Here is a 17,169-nt window from a genome sequence, read left to right on the forward strand (position 1 = left end):
CAGGACAGTCATTACACAATAAGCCCCTATGCCAAGGGACAGAGTTGGCCCACCAAAGAGGAAGACCTCAGTGGACAACATCATATACTGATTCTTTGAACTTTACTGGTTTGTATATCCTGTCACTGGTTTGTAGTAAGCAGAGAGAGAGGTGATAAAACCAGATTCTTGTCCTCCAGGTAGAGACCGCGTTACTTAGAACTTAGTAAGGGCAATAGTTCTGCTGAAAGAAAAACTAGCTTTATGTGGATGTGATTCAGTGAGGCACCAACAAGTTTCCTTCTCCCATTTTCACTGTACCTTTAAATTCAGGTATTGGCCTAATAAGCATCCACTGAATACCTCCTGCAGGCTGGCCCTGGCTTGGAGCTGGAGCTGAAATGGATGTGGAACTCATCAGTGGAAGCCTTGCATCGGGGATCTCAGAGCCCATGATGGAGATACTGCTTGTGTCAATGCACAAAGAGACTGTGATCAGCCCTCTAAGTGGGGCCCCACCTTTGGGCAAGAACACAGACTCACTGAAGCACCATCAGAGATGGCAAAGCACTTTTAGAGCTTCCCTCACCAGTGGGCTAGTATGACTTTCTCCCAGTGTCCTTACTCAGGGCTCCCTGTGGCTTTGAGCGGTCTTGGTAGCTGGTGTTTGCCAGGCATGGGTGGGGAGGCTCACTCTTGCTCTCCCAGTATCCCGAGATGCTCTATTCCCTTGGTGGGGTCAGGGGAGAGAAACCTTTCTCATGGCCTCAGTAGATGTTGGCCCTGGAAAATGCTCCAAAGAGGGTTTAGTCCAGCTCTTCTCATTTGGAGAAGCTGAGTCCCAATGAAGAGAAATACCCTCCTGTGAGAACCCCGAAGTGATGACTCAACACATCTCTGAGCCCCCAGGGCTTGCATTATTGCTCTGAAGGTATCTGAAGAAGAACACAGAGTGAGAAGGGTACCCTACTGCCCACAATACACAGAGGTATCTGTCGAGGGAACGAAGGAAAAAACTAGCAGTGAATAAGCCATCCGTTCTTGCCTGAGCCATTTTCCTACATCAGGAGCAGACTGTGCTGAAAAATTTAAGTTTCTCCTTTCATGTTCCCTTTCACTGCTCTCTGGACAGAATGCTTTTCTTTCCCCCCTTTTCTTTGGCCAGCCTCTCACCAAGCCTGTAGAAAAAGAATCTTTTAAGAACATATATATCTATCCATCGAGATACATTCAGGCCCTGACAGTGACACGAAACTGTAGTGCCTTTTAATTACCCAGGAAGTGACAAGGTCAAGAGTGTCTGAGAGCTGCCTTGTAGTTCTGCCATTGATTTCTCACCATTGTCTCTGCTTCACAAGTGAAAGTGGGGCCACGGCTCCCGGGTTTTTCCACTATTTGGACTTCTTCCTTTCTTCTTCCTTCCTTTTTTTTTTTTTTAATTTGAAAAGAAACTTCTGGCATTTGGGGTATTAATTGGAAATTTATAAAAGGAGGATGTGTTTCAGGTTGGCTGACCAGTCATAATTGCTGCCTGGGCACCCAGAGAGGAGGTCAAGTTCTTGCAAAGACACCCCCTCCCCTATACCCCTGGGCTCTGGCTACTCTCTTCTACTTTCTTCCTATTACTTTTGGACTTTCCAGGAGAAAATGACAAGACAGATTTTTAACGACCTTGAGTAGTCACTGGCTCTATTTATAATGGACACATAGTTTGTGTCCGTAGTTCCTGATGCAGAGTTTTGGGGCAGATAGTGGTATTTTTAAAGGAGGGGAGTTGACCACTGAACCACGGTCACTGAGAAATTACATTAGGATACAAAGACAGAATCAAAGGTGTTCCTGGACACTTCAGACTAAAGTTTTAGAAAGTCCTATGACATTTTGTTGAGTTGTGCTTTGAGACAGAGAAGCCAGAGCCTTCTTTAGAGAAATCAGAGAAATCAGTTCACAGAGGCTTACTTGAGTATTTTTTTCTTCAGTAAAAACAGTGAAATATGATTACATGACCAGAGTAGAGAAATATATTGACATCTACTTCTAAACGCTAGTAAAAATTCATCTGGCTTTAGGTTTGGGGGCAAATCAAAATATATCTGGTCCTTTGTCATCTGTAAATATTGACTGCACAGCACTTAAAACCTATCTTGAATTAAATATTCCCAGTACCTCTCTCTGAGATCAGAAATAGACTGTGGATAGATAGACAAGACAAAGAAGCTGTAGAAAAAAGGTGAAACAAGTAAATACATGAGCATGATATAGACACCCAGGTGTGAGGATGTTTCAACTCCAAGAAATGTTGCTACCTGTCCACTCAACAGTTCGTGCATTTTCCAGCCATCCCCCCCACCTTATGTCCATGAATCTGTTCACCTGTCAGTTCACCAATAAGCCATTTTGTTCCTCCATATATTACATGGCAGGTGAGAGTCATAACAAAGAGGTTTAGAAATATGTTGGGGGCTCAGATGAAGGGGAAGACCTTTCTAGCTGGGGTTTTTAGGGGTTTCATGCAGAGTTGACATTTGAGCTGAGTTTTGGAGGATGGATAGCATGTGAGGAAGAAGGGATGACGTGGGGAAGACAGTATGAGCAAAGACACAGAGGCAAGAAAGTCCTGTGTTTGTCTGGAATGCATTGAACAGTCAAGAAAGGAGGTCAAATAAGAAAGAAGACTGAAGAAACATTAACTTTGGGGATCAAAGCAGTTAAGGCAAGTAGCCAACAGTGTTTTGGAGGATCTTGGAACCACTCATTTTTACAGTAGAGAGAGCACCAAATGAGAAAGAGGTAGAGGAGCAGGGAGGGGTGGGGAGCCAGGACAATAACTAGCACATTTTGTTGTGGGAAAGGGTGTGTGAATAAAACATGGAAAAGCAAGAGGAAACTCTGTGTCTTGTATGAAGTTTTACAAGTGCCTTACATTCAGTCTCCAAGAGTTCTCCAAGTAACTCTTTATAAAACTTGGAAAAGTCAAGGAGACTGAGTTGGTAAGAGACTCATTAAGGAGTGGGAGGTAGGAGGGTGTGAAAGGAGTTTCAATGTTTTTGTGTGTGTGTGAGACAAGAGCCTTTCCACCTTCCTGCACCTGGCCCTCTTATGCTATTTTTCTGGAATTGCAGACTTGGAACTTGGCTGGGCGGAGTCCACTGCTGTGCCCTGAGCCAGATGGTTTTCCAGCCTGGGAAGCACCGTCTGGACTGAGGGCTGGAGGAGGAGCAGGGCTGGACCTGGGCTGGAATCCTGTGTCTTTATTCCTCATCAGATGCATGAAGCAGGAGAATTGCGAACTCTTTAAAAATTGGTATCATTAAAAGGTTTCTAGTAAGGCTTAGTTTCAATGACAGGAAAAAAAGAAACTAGCCCCAAACATTGTCTCCCATAATATGCTGGTTCTTTCACAGGTTGTCTCATTTTATCCCTGAGATAGCCCACGGAGGTAGGAATTATTTCCCTTCTTTTGCAAATAGGATAATTGAGCCCAGAGAATTTGAGCAACTTTCCCACAATCACACAGCTAGTTAAGCAGTGGCAGAACTAGATTCCAAACTGAACACTCTGGATGACCAGTTAGTCACTTAATGATTTTTGTGCTTCAGTTACTGAAGAACTCTTGGAATTAGGGATTCCTGAAAGCTCTGGGCTATTAAATATTTAGCATAGATCTTTGTAATAGTGATATATTACATAATTATATTAAGTAGAAGAGGACTGGAAGATCATGATGAAGGGAGCTTTGGAGGAAAATATGAGTGGAAAAACTAGGAGGCAAAGTAATTTTGCAAGTTCCTTATATGAATTCTTCGCAAAAGAGTGGGTAGTAGGCGGAGAAAAGATGAGCCGATCTGCGGGGACGACTAAGCCAGACAGCATCAGCCTCAGTGGTCCCTGGCCTCCCAGATCAGGCTCTGGCTTGGGGTGGGTGGGGAGGGGGGAACCTAGTAACCACAGTGTGCAGCAAAGCAAATACTGCCTTGTTGATTTTGCTAAAAGAAAATAAGAGAAACACAGTTTACTCCCTGAGGTTCTTGTGCTGAGCCAGCTGTCCTGTAGCCCCCATGCTGGGCTGTGGTGCTCTGCTCCTAAGATACCTTGAGTGTCCTAGTGAAGAGAAATCCAGGCTGTTTCTTTCCTTATACACCGAGAAATGCTCACATCTGAAGTACTCTGTTTTGATCAATATCAAGGCCTAGAACATTCCTGTCACCCTAGAAAGTTTGCTTGCAGTTTTTCCTAGCCAGTCCCTGCCTGCCCCAGCATTCATGATCTGACTTTTATCACCCTTGGTAAGTTTCAACTCTTCTGGAATGTCATATAAATGCAATTATACTGGGTTTTCTGCTCATGTTTGTCTTCTTTTACACAGCATATTTTAAGATCCATCTTGCCTGTCTTGGTAGCTCATCCATTCTTATTACTAAGTAGGATTCTATTACATGAAAACAATGCAGCTCGGTTATCTAGTCTCCTGTGACTGGAATCTGGATTATTTCCAATTTTGCCTATAATGAAAAAAAGTTGCTATAAACATTCTTATGAGACTGTAGATATATATTTCCATTTCTTTTTGTTTTGTTTTGTATAGTATTTATTGATTCAGGAAACAAACACATATCTGAATAAAATGACTTTGGATAGCGCCTGCTTTGGCTTCTCATTCCCCCCTCTTCCCTCCCACCTGCTGGTTGGGTACAGCTCTACTGCCCCCACCCCCAGCTAAAGTTCTGTTTGTTGTGCTCTGTTTGGACTGGGAAAATGGTTAATGTAAACTAGGAGGTATGACCTTTCCATTGAGAAGGAAATGGCATACCACCCAATGTTTCTTGCCTGGAGAATCCCAGGACAGAGGAGGCCCGGTGGGCTGCCTGTCTATGGGTCGCCACAGAGTTGGAACACGACTGAAGCAACTTAGCAGGCAGCAGCAGCAGGATGACCTTTCCATAGGGGTTGAGCAAGGACCATCATAAGCACCTCACATGTCTTGACAAAGAGGAAGTGATGGAGGGAAAAGGGAGTGTTCTGAATTTACATCCTAGTGAGCTCTCCCACAGAGGGGCTGCTGCCTCTGTAATCACTTGTTGCAACTGCCAAGCACATTTTGCTGAGAAAGACAAATCCATGAGGATCAACTTCCCCAAAACTCTGCATCTCACTACCCACATGATGCTGCTAGCTCCTTTGGTGACACCAGGACCAATCATTTAGTGACTAAGAGATCACGGTGGCTGGGGCTGAGGTGCCTGAGTCAGGCTGAGGGTGGGATCACCGCAGTTAACAGGAAGTCAGATTTCCCCTTTTTTCCAAGCAGAAGGCAGAGGGTACAGGGTTGGTTGAGCAGGCAGCTGGTACTAACACTGCTGGACTCTGGGTGAAGGCTGTTCTGTCATGAGGTTGGCTGTGTTCTTCTCTGGGGCCTTGCTGGGGCTACTAGCAGGTAAGGAGGAAGGGGACGGGGGAGGGAGCCCCTGGGAAGAAGCCTGCCCTGGGTTGCTAACCAGTCTTTTCCTCAAAGCCCAGGGGACAGGGAATGACTGTCCTCGTAAAAAATCTGCCACTCTGCTGCCATCCTTCACGGTGACACCTACAGCTACCGAAAGCACGTCAAGCCCTAGACCAACCAGCCACAGAACTACCAAGAGCCACAGAACCACCACTCAGAGAACCACCACCACCACGCATACAACTAACACCACAGGAACCACCAGCCGCGAGTCCCCAACAGCCACTCATAGTCCTGCTACCACCACCAGTCATCAAAATACTACAGTTCATCCAACAAGCAACAGTAAGGCCACGAGTCCAGGACCCTCCACCAGATCCCCCCACCCAGAACCACCACCCTCTCCAAGTCCTAGCCCAGGCTCCAAGGAGGCAATAGGAGACTACACTTGGAATAATGGTTCCCAGCCCTGCATCCGGCTCCAAGCCCAGATTCAGATGCGAGTTCTGTACCCAACCCAGGGTGGAGGAGAGGTAAAGCTAAAAGACAGTGGAGGACATAAAGGGAAGGGGCAGAGGCCTGATACGATTCAGAAGGGGGTGAGGAAGAGCAGAGGAGGAGACAAATACAGACTGAAGACAAAGGGAACATGGAATGGCAGAGCTGTGTAATTTTGTCACCTCTCATCTTTTAACTTCTACAGGCCTGGGGCATCTCTGTACTGAACCCCAACAGAACCAAGGCCCAGGGGGGCTGTGAAGGTCCCCATTCCCACTTGCTCCTCTCATTCCCCTATGGACAGCTGAGTTTCGGATTCAAGCAGGTACTAACCCTCACCCCTCCCTCTCACCCTATCCCTACCAACCTCTTGCCATACTCCTTAGTCTATACCTGGATGCCACTCTCCCCTGCTGCCCTGAGTCTTCCCGGTCACCTCCCCAGGATCCACTGCAGAGCGCTGTCTACCTGAACTTTATGGCTGTGGAGTACAATGTGTCCTTCCCCCAGGCAGTGCGTGAGTAACCTTCCCTTTCTCACCACTTGCACTAGATATTTGGGTTCCTGAAGGGACCCAGGCTAGTGGGTGGAGACGGGGATATGGAGCTAACTCTTCCTCATTCTTTTAGAGTGGACATTCTCAGTTCAGAACTCATCTCTTCGAGATCTCCAAACCCCCCTGGGCCAGAGCTTCAGTTGCAGAAATGCAAGCATCATTGTTTCACCAGCTTTACACCTTGATCTGCTCTCCCTGAAGCTACAAGCTGCTCAGCTGTCCCCCTCAGGGGGCTTTGGACCAAGTAAGACCTATTTCTTCTCTCCTAGAATTTTCCTATTGCACTAAAAGCCCTCACCCAGACTTATACTCTCCCTCCTTGCACCCCCAAATCTCCTCCTCCTTTCAAGCTTGTCACAGCTAGGGTAACTGTCCTTCCTCCTCTATAAGGCTCTCCCCAGGCTCCCCTTTGTTTCCTGCTCTGAGACATCTAGGTGAGTGCCTCACCAATCTCTACTTCCCAACATCCCCTACATTCCTTCCTCCCACCTTGATCCCAACCACCACCATGACACCCACTTTACCTGTCTTTCCACCAGGTTTCTCTTGTCCCAGTGATAAGTCCATCTTGCTGCCTCTCATCATTGGCCTGATCTTACTCGGCCTCCTCACCCTGGTGCTTGTTACCTTCTGCATCGTCCGAAGACGCCCACCCTCTTACCAACCCCTCTGAGCATTTGTCTCAATACCCAGGGCACCAGGAGGTGCTCTCATTTCTCATCATTCAATTGACTCAAAAAGATAAAAGTTATCATCCTTCCCTGTCTTGATGAACAAAGAGATAATGCAGTTGGGAGGGATGAGGGGAAAGATGTTTATTAAATATGACTGATTCCCCATCTTCCATGGGAAAATAATAAAACTTGCTCAAATCTTTATCCTTGGTTTTCCTTGTCCTTCCTCCCAGGATTAAAAACCCTTAAGTTTCTTGTCACACACCTTTTGGTACCTTCCATGGGTGGTCTAAGGGTCCTAGAAACAGCGCACCAGGAGCGATGAAAATGTCACTGTGTGGTGCAATGCCCTCATGGATTCCTCCTTCAAACTCTGGCACAGCTGTTGTCAAACTGGCCTTGCCTCCCTTGCTCCTCTTTTCCTGGGGTCTCTGACTGCTCCAGTTACCTCTCCTCCAATCCAGGGGAGCCACCCATCCCAGCAGCCTGTCAAATGCCCTGCCCTACCCACCGTGTCCGGGCTAGTGAACAGCCCAGATTAAACTCTGGCTGCATCTGGGATGCTCCTATCTCACCTGCAAAGGATTTTCATCAACCACAGAAGCAATGCCTACTCTGACTTCCATAAAATATCCTCTCTGCTTCTGGGCAACCCACAGTCCCTGGTGTGGTGCCCCCTAGTGGTGGTGGGTGGCAAACCGCCCCCCCACCCCCACAAGGATAGCCCCAGTGGGGATTCTAAAAAGGATCTCCCCGACCGCCCTAGCCTGAACGACCAGACCAAGGAGGGCTAAATTCCCCTTTACAGCTCCTCGCCCTGTGAGCACCCCCAGGGCCAATATGGGGCCCTTCCAATTGTAGGAGCCTTGTAAGGCTACAGAAAGCAGCCGCCGAGAACGGCATACCCACCCCTTTTGAAGGGAGCACTTGGCTGAGACCCAGCAAACACACCACCGCCTCGCGACACCTCATAAGACCCTGCAGTCTGTGGTGCAGGAGTCGCCGAAGGGTGTGGTACTCCCAGCAGGTGCCCAGCCACCAGAGCGTGATGACCAGTGCCATCTCCACCAAGACTTGGTGTCCTGGCACTGGATGGCAGAAGGCATCGCTCCTGCTGGGTAGTCTTGAGATGCCCCAAGGTGAGATGCTAGGGCGCCTCCGTCTGGCCCAAATCCTGGCTCAGCACGTGGTCATGGGAGGCCGAGGAGGGGGCCTTGGCCCAGAGGTGGCGCCCTCAGGCCAGTGGGGTGAGAGGGAACCCCGGGGCCTTCGTTTCACAGAAGTGGCCAGGACTGGGCCCGCGGAGGAGCTAGGGACGCTGCCATCTCCCGAAACCGGGCTCTCCTTCCCCACCGCCCCTTTCTCTGCTTCACTGTCCTGGCCCAGCGCACCCATTTGCCAAGGCCTCGGGGAACCTGAGGAGAGAGAAGCATGGGCCTTGCGCCTAAGGTGAGCGGCCTGGCTCAGACTGTCTCGCTCCCATCGGCGCCATGTCCTCTGGAGACACCGAGAGTACAGGAGGTGGAAAGCTACACCGCCCACACCCAACGCCATTTTGGAGACTCACGCCCCTTCTCTCTCAACTTCGAACAATGTAGTAAGCTGGAAGAAGACAAGATGGCGCCGAGCAGGAGGAGCGGAGAAAGGAAGGAGGATAAATCTTACTGCGTAAACAAAGGCTCGACAAATGGAACTGCGCAGGCGTACAGCTTTGGCACGCTTTAAAAATTTGAGCAGCAGGGAGGGAGCATCCAAAAACGTGGTTTCCAGGCGAGACCTATTTTACGTTAACGAAGGTGGGATGGCGTAAAGAAGAGCTGGGGCGGGAGGCGGGGCGCGGTCCTGCTTAGTGGCGGGAAGACGGGAGGCGGAGCGCTCGGAGCGCGCGTGCGCACCGTCAGTCAATGGCGGTTTGAGGGATTGGCGGAAGTTAGCTTTGTAATATGGCGGCCGAGGTAGACGGGCCACTTAAACGGGTGCTGGTGCCGCTTCTTTTACCTGAGAAATGCTACGACCAAATTTTCGCCCAGTGGGACTTGCTTCATGGTAAGTTTTATTTGGTATCGGGTCAGAGTTTTGCTCCACCGTTCCCCGGCCGTAAAGGAGCCATGGGTGCGGAATAAGTGCCGGCGGCGACCATTGCCACGGCATTCCGGGCGGAAGTCGTATCTGAGAGGGGCGGAAGTGTCTCGGGCTCCGTAGAATGAGGACTCCATATTTGGGCGAGAGGGGGAGTCGCCAGGTGGGAGTGCTTTGCTTTAGCGACCGATGAAAGACGGAAAGACTCAAATTTTACAAAACACAGTTTAAGATCTGATTAGATCGTTCTAACATCTAATAGATCTGTACACCTTCAGGAGCAATGTTACAAATGACTCAAAGCCTCTTATGAATCAAGGCCTTCTGTGGCACCCCCAAGGCTCCTGCCATCCTAATGGCTTTCCTCCCAGCCTCCACGTTTGCTTACGGTGTAATTTTGGAATTAATTTGTCTGGCTTCCTTTTTCTATCTACTAGGCAACGCCACAGCCAAAACCCGCCTCTGACGTCAGACCTTTAGGGAAGCCTTCACAGACCACCCCCGTCAGTTTTTTGGTACCCCTCTGTTCTCCCGGAACAATGTTTTAGCTGCGTTCATGACCCATGATAGTCAGACTACCACTGGGGCAAACACCTTGAGGGTGGACTTCCAGGCTCGAGAAGATGTTGGTAGCTAGAACATAAAAGCAGGCCGTGGAAGTTCCTGAGTAGGGGCCAGGAACAGTGTTCGAGAATGAGCGATATAAAGGAAACCTATCCTTGGAGAGAAAAGACGTGTGGATTGCCTACTTGCTCACAGGCGGGGAGTAAAGGATCAGAGGACTCTTGGGCCTTGTTCAGCTCTACACAAGGAAGCAGTGGAGAGCCTTGGAAGTCAGATGAAGGAGTTTAGGTGTGATGGGCAGGGAACGGAAGAGTGGGTCAGAGGAAAGAAAAGGTAAAAGCTGTTTTGGAGAGTCACCTTGTCTGAACGTAATATAATTTGGAGTAGGAAGAACTAGGCCTTTTTTATCTGCCTTCAGACCACCCAAGATGTCCTTTTGTGGGTATGTCAAGATCTTAAAGCATTTAAAGCCTTTAGGCTTGCAAGTCCTGGCCTGGGTTCCAGGGGTCTCATCTCTGCTTACTTTCTCTTCTTAGTTCCCTGCCTCAAGATTCTCCTCAGCAAAGGCCTGGGGCTGGGCATTGTGGCTGGCTCACTTCTGGGTATGTTTCTTATCATCTTAAATTCCTGCTGCTGGGAGGTGGGTAGAGTGCTGAGATAACATAAACTGAATGGGTCCGTTAACTAGAAGTGGTTAACATGCCTCCAGGTCTGCTCTGTAGCTGTTGTGCTGTGCACCCAAGGGATGTCAGCTCCTCAGCCTTGCCCTTCTCATCCTCTTTTCCCAGTAAAACTACCCCAAGTGTTTAAAATACTGGGAGCCAAGAGTGCGGAAGGATTGAGTCTTCAGTCGGTAATGCTAGAGCTAGTGGCGTTGACTGGGACCATGGTCTACAGCATCACCAATAATTTTCCCTTCAGGTGAGGCGCCCTGCCCTTTATCTCCAAGGGTAAATGCTTACAACTCTAATGGGGGTTAGAGGGAGGGAGGTAAAAGGGCAGGAAGGCTTAAACCTTTCTGGAACTCTAGTCATCATCTATGGTGATGATGAGAGGAGGTGAGCAACCCAAGAACCCCCAGTTTCCAATCCTGAATCAACTGCATGGGGGCTGCCGGAAGGCAGGAGGTAAGGGACCAGTAGGGCTGTGGCAGATAGGGAATAAGCAGAGAATTGTGTCCCCAAGATGGATGGGCTCTGGAGGCTTTCCCTGCCTCTTCCAGGCCCGCCATTCTTCCTCCCAACTCTTGACTCTGCAGCTCTTGGGGTGAAGCCCTGTTCCTGATGATCCAGACAATCACCATCGCCTTCTTGGTCCTGCACTACAGAGGACAGACTGTGAAAGGTGCTGAGGATTGACCCACAAGCTGGCTGCCAGCTCTCAGGAGCCTTGCTGGGAAGGCAGACTTGGGGAAGCCAGGGGGCTCAGAAGTTGACAAGGACTCCTTATTTCCCTGTCTCCCAGGTGTTGCTTTCCTAGCATGCTACGCCCTGGTCCTGCTGGTGCTGCTTTCACCACTGACGCCCCAGGCTGTAGTCACCCTGCTCCAGGCCTCCAACATGCCTTCTGTGGTGGTGGGAAGGGTGGGTGCTGGGGACAAGGGAGAGGATGTTGGGAAGGGGGCTGGGTAAAGAGTAGAGGAGAAACCCAAAGTTTGCAGGGGGTGGGACTGAGAATAGAGAAATGACATGGGAACATGGAAAGAGTTCAGGTGACAGAACAAAGGGTGTCTCAACTCTTCCCTTAGCTGCTCCAGGCAGCCACCAACTACCGCAATGGGCACACAGGCCAGCTCTCAGCCATCACAGTGTTTCTGCTCTTTGGAGGGTCCCTGGCCCGAATCTTCACCTCCATTCAGGTGAGTGCACCTCCTCCCCTCTAGAGGGCACCATAACTTCACCTTACCTCTCCCTGCCCGAGGACTTCAAGCTGCCTCTTTTGGAACCCTTTCTCACTATGCTTAAGTGACCCTAGCTGTGTCTCTCACCCAGGAAACTGGAGACCCCCTCATGGCTGGAACCTTTGTAGTCTCTTCTCTCTGCAATGGCCTCATCGCTGCCCAGGTCCTCTTCTACTGGAATGCCAAGGCTCCCCACAAGAAGAAAAAGCAGTAGAGTTGAGTTGGCTCTCTGAGTACATTCCCATGTTTCCATTCATCCACCCAACCTTGGGGTCCTTCTCATCTGGATCAGTTTGCTGGTGCGACTTTTAAGCATTCCCTTCTTCTGCAACTTTGATTGGCCCAGATCCTTAGAAAGGATGAGGTGGAGATTTTCAGGCTGACATTTTAACATTGTGTGCTGTCCTGTGTATATGCTCTGGACTCATTTAAACATTTGGCTAAAATTCTTCCTTTAGCAGAAGTTTCTAGCTAGTTAATCTATTCTGGGCAAAAGTCTTACCCTGTCCTCCCCATTTCCCCACTTCCCTTCTGACCCTGAAGGACAGAGCCTGGACAGTGGAAGGGACTAGGTGCTTATGGTTTCCTTCCTCCCCCAGCCTGGCTCAGACTGTCTCCTGGACCCCAGTGCTTGGTGGGGGGGTAGGGGGTGGGGGACAGAAGAATGACTCAGGCAGGGCCCCAGGGTGGGGTGAGGAGGTTCCTGCTCTGGCAGGTCCAGGCGGAAGGGAGTGGAGACAGCTGGTTCCTGCTGCAGTAAAGGGGAACAGAGATGGAACAATAAAGACTCAGAGACATGGTTTAATTGTACAAAACTGTATTCAGCCTACAAAAAAAAATCTGTGGGTGTTGTTCCCCCTAGCTTTCTGGGGTTTGAGGAGTACTGCTCATCTCTGAACTGTGGTCCAACATAGTTCTAAAGGATTAGCAGCCTGGGAGTGGGCGTGGTGGTGTTCTGGGTGGAAACGTAGAAAAGGAGACTGGACACCTTTCTGGGCGGGCCATGTCTATGAGGGTTAGAGGTGGGTCAGGGGCAAGGGGGTCCCTGAGAGGGGTGGGTTGTACAGAGGGGGAGAGCCTGGGGGTGGATAGGGGCTGTAAGCGGGGAGTAGCTCCCCCTGGAGCCTTGGGTTACTCTGAGGGAGAGAGCACGGCGCAGGGCCCTCAGGTTTGCAGTGGGAAGAGCTGCAAAGAGAAACACCGTGGTTAGAAGGCATTTGCTCCCTGGGTTGGAGGTGTCAAGTAGGGTCCCCAACTGGCATGTGGGGGTAGTTCTGACAAGTTCTACACAGACAGGTAGAACTAATCACCCACCCGTCCATCCCTGGCTATCCGGACCCCCCTAAGTACCAGTGGTAGGGAAGGGAACCGGATGGCTTAGAGCTGCATCGCCGCCGCAACCATGTCGGGGCACGCTCAAGTGCGAGCTTGCGTGCTGCGTGCCTGTTTTCCTCTTTTGGGGCGGCAGGCCAGGAAGGGGTAGAGTTGGGCTTGGCCTGTCCTTGCCCCGGGGCTGGGAGAGGAAGCCGGGTCACACCAGGGCCAGAAGTGGGGGCCGGGGTGGGGGGAGGGAAGACGCGAAATTCAGGTTAACTAGAAGAGTCACATCCAGGTTGCTGCTCCTGCAGTGTCACCACCAACTGACTCTGGTGGAAGAAAGACCCTGGCTCTCCCGAAGTCTCCCACCCTTCATCTGGCACCCTCCAAACTCCTTCATGACTGTCCCCTACTTGGGTGGGCTCAGGACCCCTGCCAGCCAGGCTCTCTGATATCTGCCCCCACCCAGGCTCTAGGACAGGGGCACAAGTTTCTGTCATCCTGTTCCCCAGGTACTCACCCATAACTGCCAGGAAGGTAGGCTGTCGAATAGTTGGGGGGCTGGTACCCAAAGCCTCTGCTCCCCTGGTTGGCTGCATATCCAGGCCCCCAGACTGGCCCACCGCCAGCCACGCCACTGCTTCCCTGGCTCAAGTGGGGCGACCCGGCGCCCGCGCTCTTGGTCTTGCGCCGGGGCCTGTACTTGTAGTCAGGGTAGTCGCGCAGGTGCCGGGCTCGGAGCCGCTTAGCCTCCTCCACGAAGGGCCGCTTCTCATCCTCGCCCAGCAGCTTCCATTGCGCCCCCAGGCGCTTGGAGATCTCCGAGTTGTGCATCTTCGGGTTCTGCTGCGCCATCTGGCGGCGCTGGGCGGAGCTCCACACCATGAAGGCATTCATGGGCCGTTTGACCTTCTCCAAGGGAAGCCCCCTGGAGACAACTGGGCTCCCGGCGCCCTCCCGTTCCTGGGGGCCCGAGGACGAGGAGGTAGGGGCCGTGGGAGTGGGAGGGTCCAGGTTCCAGGCCTGGCCGTGTGAGGAGCCCGGTACCGCCATTGGGGAGCAGAAGGGAAGCCTTCAGAGGGCGTTTTTACACGCCCTCCCCTCCAAAGTGAAACGTTGATCCCCAAACCCGGTATCCTAAGTGTCTTTCTAATCCGGAGTCTTCACAGAGAAACTCGTGTCCTTAAAGGTATAAACCGCCCCCAAGTTCAGAGTCCTTATAATGGAGCCCGTGCTTCCAACCAATCCGGCACTTCTGGGGAGTCCAGCACAAAAACCGCTGCCTGGTACCCGCTCCTGTACAGGTTGTGCTCTTTCCTTGTGGCTGCGAGGTTCCCGGCGACCCAGTCTGGCTCCCCCTGCCCGCTGCCCGCCAAGGGCCCGGCTTCCGTGAAGGCGGTAAACCTCTGCGACTGGGGGTCTCGCAACTGCCAGGCGGCGTAGCCCAGGTGCCACGGCCCTCTTCTCACCTGGTCTCAGCGTCTGTGGCAGGCGGGTGGGCCAGGCTGGGGAACAGCTTTTAACGACTGGCTCCTCCCCACTCCCTCCCAGCCGACCGCGCCTCCTTAAGGGCGCCAACATCCCCCTCCCTTAGGCCAACCCAGGTGCCCCGTTCTTCCCAGCCCCCAACACTCCCCCCAGGGGACCACACCCCCTCTCCACCCAAGACCCAGAAGTCAGGCCTTCCAGCCCCAGTAGCCTGAACATCTACCCCTCCCTTCTTAAGCACAGCAATTTAAAGTCAATATCTTTGCACAATGGGACCAAGTAGAGGGGGATCAAGAGCCCTCAGGGTCAGAGTTGTGCTGGGAAGGTGGGAACACCCAACCCACTAACCCAAACCTTTTTCTGGTGCCTACAACTCCTCACACCCCTGACCAGCCCAGGGGCAGAAAAGTCAGGCAGTCAGGAGGCAGGCAGGCAGGCCATTTTTGTTCCCTGAGTCATCCCAGCAGGTGCTTGGGTGGTGATACAACCCCTTGCCAGGTGAGAAAATTTAAAACCTCACCACTATAGCCCCCAAACCTAGGTTTCTCCACTGGTTTTATCTCTAAACCTCAGAGTTGGGAGGCAGGGCGCGAGGAAGCCCAGGAAGAACCAAGGCTGAGATATTAGTGATATGGATGCTGAAGAGGAAGCCTGGATCCAGAGCAGAGTACCAGCAAGAATGAGGGCTCAACACCTACGTTCCAGGGGCTGTCTTGAGGGAACCCTGCTCCCCACGCTCCCCAAGGCCCAGCCCAAGCCCCAGGCCTCAGGTAATCGGATTAAGCAGCCTGCCTTGGCTCTCAGCTCTTAGCAGGAACAGCTCCAGCTCTGAGCAGCCCTACCTAGCTCGCTGTGACTCAGGGTATAGGAGTGGCCTAGCTCCCTCTACCAGCAAACCTGGGGGAGGGGAGAAGCAGCAAGGCACCAGCTGCTTTTCTCTAGACCAGGAGGGTACCTGGGCCTGGGGAATTCAGGAATGTCAAAAATTCCCAGACGTAGACCATCTCTGGAATGCTAGAGAAGCCAGGTGTGGTGATACAGGAAACAAGGGCCAGGGCAGGTCACTCCTATAGAAACAGATGGACCAAACTGGGCACAAGGAAGGTACAGGAACCAGAGAGCCATTTGGATTTTTTTATTCTCTTTTTAAATACTGTACAGTGAAAAATAAATACGCCTTCTCATCCACCAGACAAGGTTGGTCCCCCCCCTCCCCTGGGGGACCTTGTCACCCCCCTTCATACACACCCCTGGTTCTACTCCAAAACCTTCCCCATGCCTCCCACCCACTTATACCCTTACTATCCCCGTCTTCCACAGTGATGAGGCCCCAGAAATGGGGGGTACAGGATGGGAGGAGGGATAGCAGGGGAGCCCCCCTGAACTGTCAAATCTGGGTGGGTCAAGAAGCACCCCGCACCAACAGGCGGAGAATGGGGGTGTTCAGAGAGAGATTGGGGCATTAGAGGATAAAGGCACATCCAGTCTGATGGGGAAGGAGAGAGGCTCCCCTCACCCTGGGGGTAGGGTGGACAATAGGGAGGGGGTAGGACCCTGTTACACACCCCTCCACTAGCTCCTGGAGGCTGGGGGGGACCCAAGCTGCTGTGCCACCCCCCTCCCCCCTAGATAAGAGCAGCTCCAGCGCAGGTCAGTCGGGCCTGTGAGGGCCATTGGTGTTGGGCAGCAAGCGAGATGGAGAAGGGAGGGATGCGGGCTGGAGGGTTTATGAAACCCCATTCACCAAACTACCCAACTCCAGGGGGGCGGAGAGCTCCCCATTCTCTGAGGGGCCCTTAGGAAGCTTGCTGACAGAGTCACCCTGAAGGGAGAGTGGGAAAAGAAAATGGAGAGGAAGGAAAGGAGGTCAGTAGAAATTTAGGTAATGCCATTCCCTACCACCTAAGAGCTCCAGGCATCTGGTGGGACCCAGGGGTTGGTTGCCAGTAGTCACTTTTACTGGGATCCAGAAAATATGAACCAAATGGCCCTTTCTCTTCTATACAAAATTTTCACTATTCTACATGCAGCCTGAATTCCAGCTGCATGCCTTCCCTGCAATTTCACAAGAGATTTCTTAGCGAGTTTTCATGTGCCCCCTATTCCAGAACAACACAAAAGGGAATGGGGTAAACTATGTCTTCCTTGCCTACCTTCTGCCCTGAAAGAGAATCCTCTGAAGGTTTAGTGCGTTCCAGGGGTGGCCGCTGGCGGCTCTGAGACTTTGCTCGGGAGATATAGTCAGCCACAGTCACTGGGGAAGACAGAGGATCAAGTTTCAGAAGGAACCCAGGTATCCAGCCCCTAGACACCCACTGAACCCCAATCCCTAGTTTCCACAGGATAAGAGGCATCCTGTTCTCTGAGGCAGTCTGCTGGAATCCAGTGTTAGCTCACCTGGCTGACGGTCTCCACTGATAGAACCATCAGTCCGGTTACCACGGTTACGGCGACGGCGGCTCCGATTACGACGCTGGGGTCTTGACTCATCTTCTGTGGGGCAGGGGAAAATGAGAACTGTGCATCAATCTCCCACCCCCTCAATTCTTGCCCAGTTGTAATTTTTCAAACCCTCATACACCCCTTACCCAGGCCATTCTCTGTCATGCTGGGCCCGTCAGATTCTAGGCCTCCATCCATGACAGTCCTATCTTCATCGGTGCGGCGGCGGCGG

At 51.6% G+C, this 17,169-nt stretch overlaps 3 protein-coding genes across 4 annotated transcripts; 2 read left to right on the forward strand and 1 right to left on the reverse strand.

Annotated features, from left to right (window-relative positions):
- The first annotated feature begins 4,988 nt into the window (after positions 1-4,988).
- LOC122444708 (macrosialin-like) lies at positions 4,989-7,351 on the forward strand. Its single transcript, XM_043473338.1, has 6 exons — positions 4,989-5,413; positions 5,492-5,952; positions 6,123-6,242; positions 6,362-6,434; positions 6,547-6,717; positions 7,013-7,351. Exons 1-6 carry the CDS (start codon positions 5,365-5,367, stop codon positions 7,144-7,146), a joined length of 1,008 nt encoding a protein of 335 aa, XP_043329273.1. The 5' UTR covers positions 4,989-5,364; the 3' UTR covers positions 7,147-7,351.
- Positions 7,352-8,086: 735 nt separating this feature from the next.
- Positions 8,087-12,490, forward strand: LOC122444709 (mannose-P-dolichol utilization defect 1 protein). Of its 2 annotated transcripts, none has more exons than XM_043473339.1 (7): positions 8,087-8,943; positions 10,327-10,392; positions 10,579-10,711; positions 11,049-11,134; positions 11,255-11,373; positions 11,538-11,648; positions 11,782-12,490. In XM_043473339.1, exons 1-7 carry the CDS (start codon positions 8,835-8,837, stop codon positions 11,902-11,904), a joined length of 747 nt encoding a protein of 248 aa, XP_043329274.1. In that variant the 5' UTR covers positions 8,087-8,834; the 3' UTR covers positions 11,905-12,490. The 2 variants fall into 2 exon arrangements, with proteins under 2 accessions (XP_043329274.1, XP_043329275.1); XM_043473340.1 differs by lacking the exon at positions 8,087-8,943 and adding an exon at positions 9,037-9,193.
- Positions 12,491-17,169, reverse strand: LOC122444710 (protein SOX-15-like). The gene is made up of 6 exons (XM_043473341.1): positions 17,084-17,169; positions 16,893-16,988; positions 16,649-16,749; positions 15,451-15,562; positions 13,528-14,489; positions 12,491-12,875 (listed from the first exon to the last, which is right to left on the reverse strand). Exons 5-6 carry the CDS (start codon positions 14,058-14,060, stop codon positions 12,707-12,709), a joined length of 702 nt encoding a protein of 233 aa, XP_043329276.1. The 5' UTR covers positions 14,061-14,489; positions 15,451-15,562; positions 16,649-16,749; positions 16,893-16,988; positions 17,084-17,169; the 3' UTR covers positions 12,491-12,706.

Source organism: Cervus canadensis, chromosome 7 (genome assembly GCF_019320065.1).
Source record: "Cervus canadensis isolate Bull #8, Minnesota chromosome 7, ASM1932006v1, whole genome shotgun sequence".
Lineage (NCBI taxonomy): Eukaryota > Metazoa > Chordata > Mammalia > Artiodactyla > Cervidae > Cervus > Cervus canadensis.

Bases quoted from the DNA above. Each gene is read 5' to 3' on its own strand.
- LOC122444708 (XM_043473338.1), top strand. From the start codon at position 5,365: ATGAGGTTGGCTGTGTTCTTCTCTGGGGCCTTGCTGGGGCTACTAGCA. The intron at 5,953-6,122 runs GTAAAGCTAAAA...TAACTTCTACAG, and splicing joins CAACCCAGGGTGGAGGAGAG to GCCTGGGGCATCTCTGTACT. The intron at 6,435-6,546 runs GTGAGTAACCTT...TCATTCTTTTAG, and splicing joins GTCCTTCCCCCAGGCAGTGC to AGTGGACATTCTCAGTTCAG.
- LOC122444709 (XM_043473339.1), top strand. From the start codon at position 8,835: ATGGAACTGCGCAGGCGTACAGCTTTGGCACGCTTTAAAAATTTGAGC. The intron at 10,393-10,578 runs GTATGTTTCTTA...CTCTTTTCCCAG, and splicing joins TGTGGCTGGCTCACTTCTGG to TAAAACTACCCCAAGTGTTT. The intron at 11,374-11,537 runs GTGGGTGCTGGG...CTCTTCCCTTAG, and splicing joins CTTCTGTGGTGGTGGGAAGG to CTGCTCCAGGCAGCCACCAA.
- LOC122444710 (XM_043473341.1), bottom strand. From the start codon at position 14,060: ATGGCGGTACCGGGCTCCTCACACGGCCAGGCCTGGAACCTGGACCCT. The intron at 12,876-13,527 runs GTGAGTACCTGG...TTCTCTTTGCAG, and splicing joins TACCTTCCTGGCAGTTATGG to CTCTTCCCACTGCAAACCTG.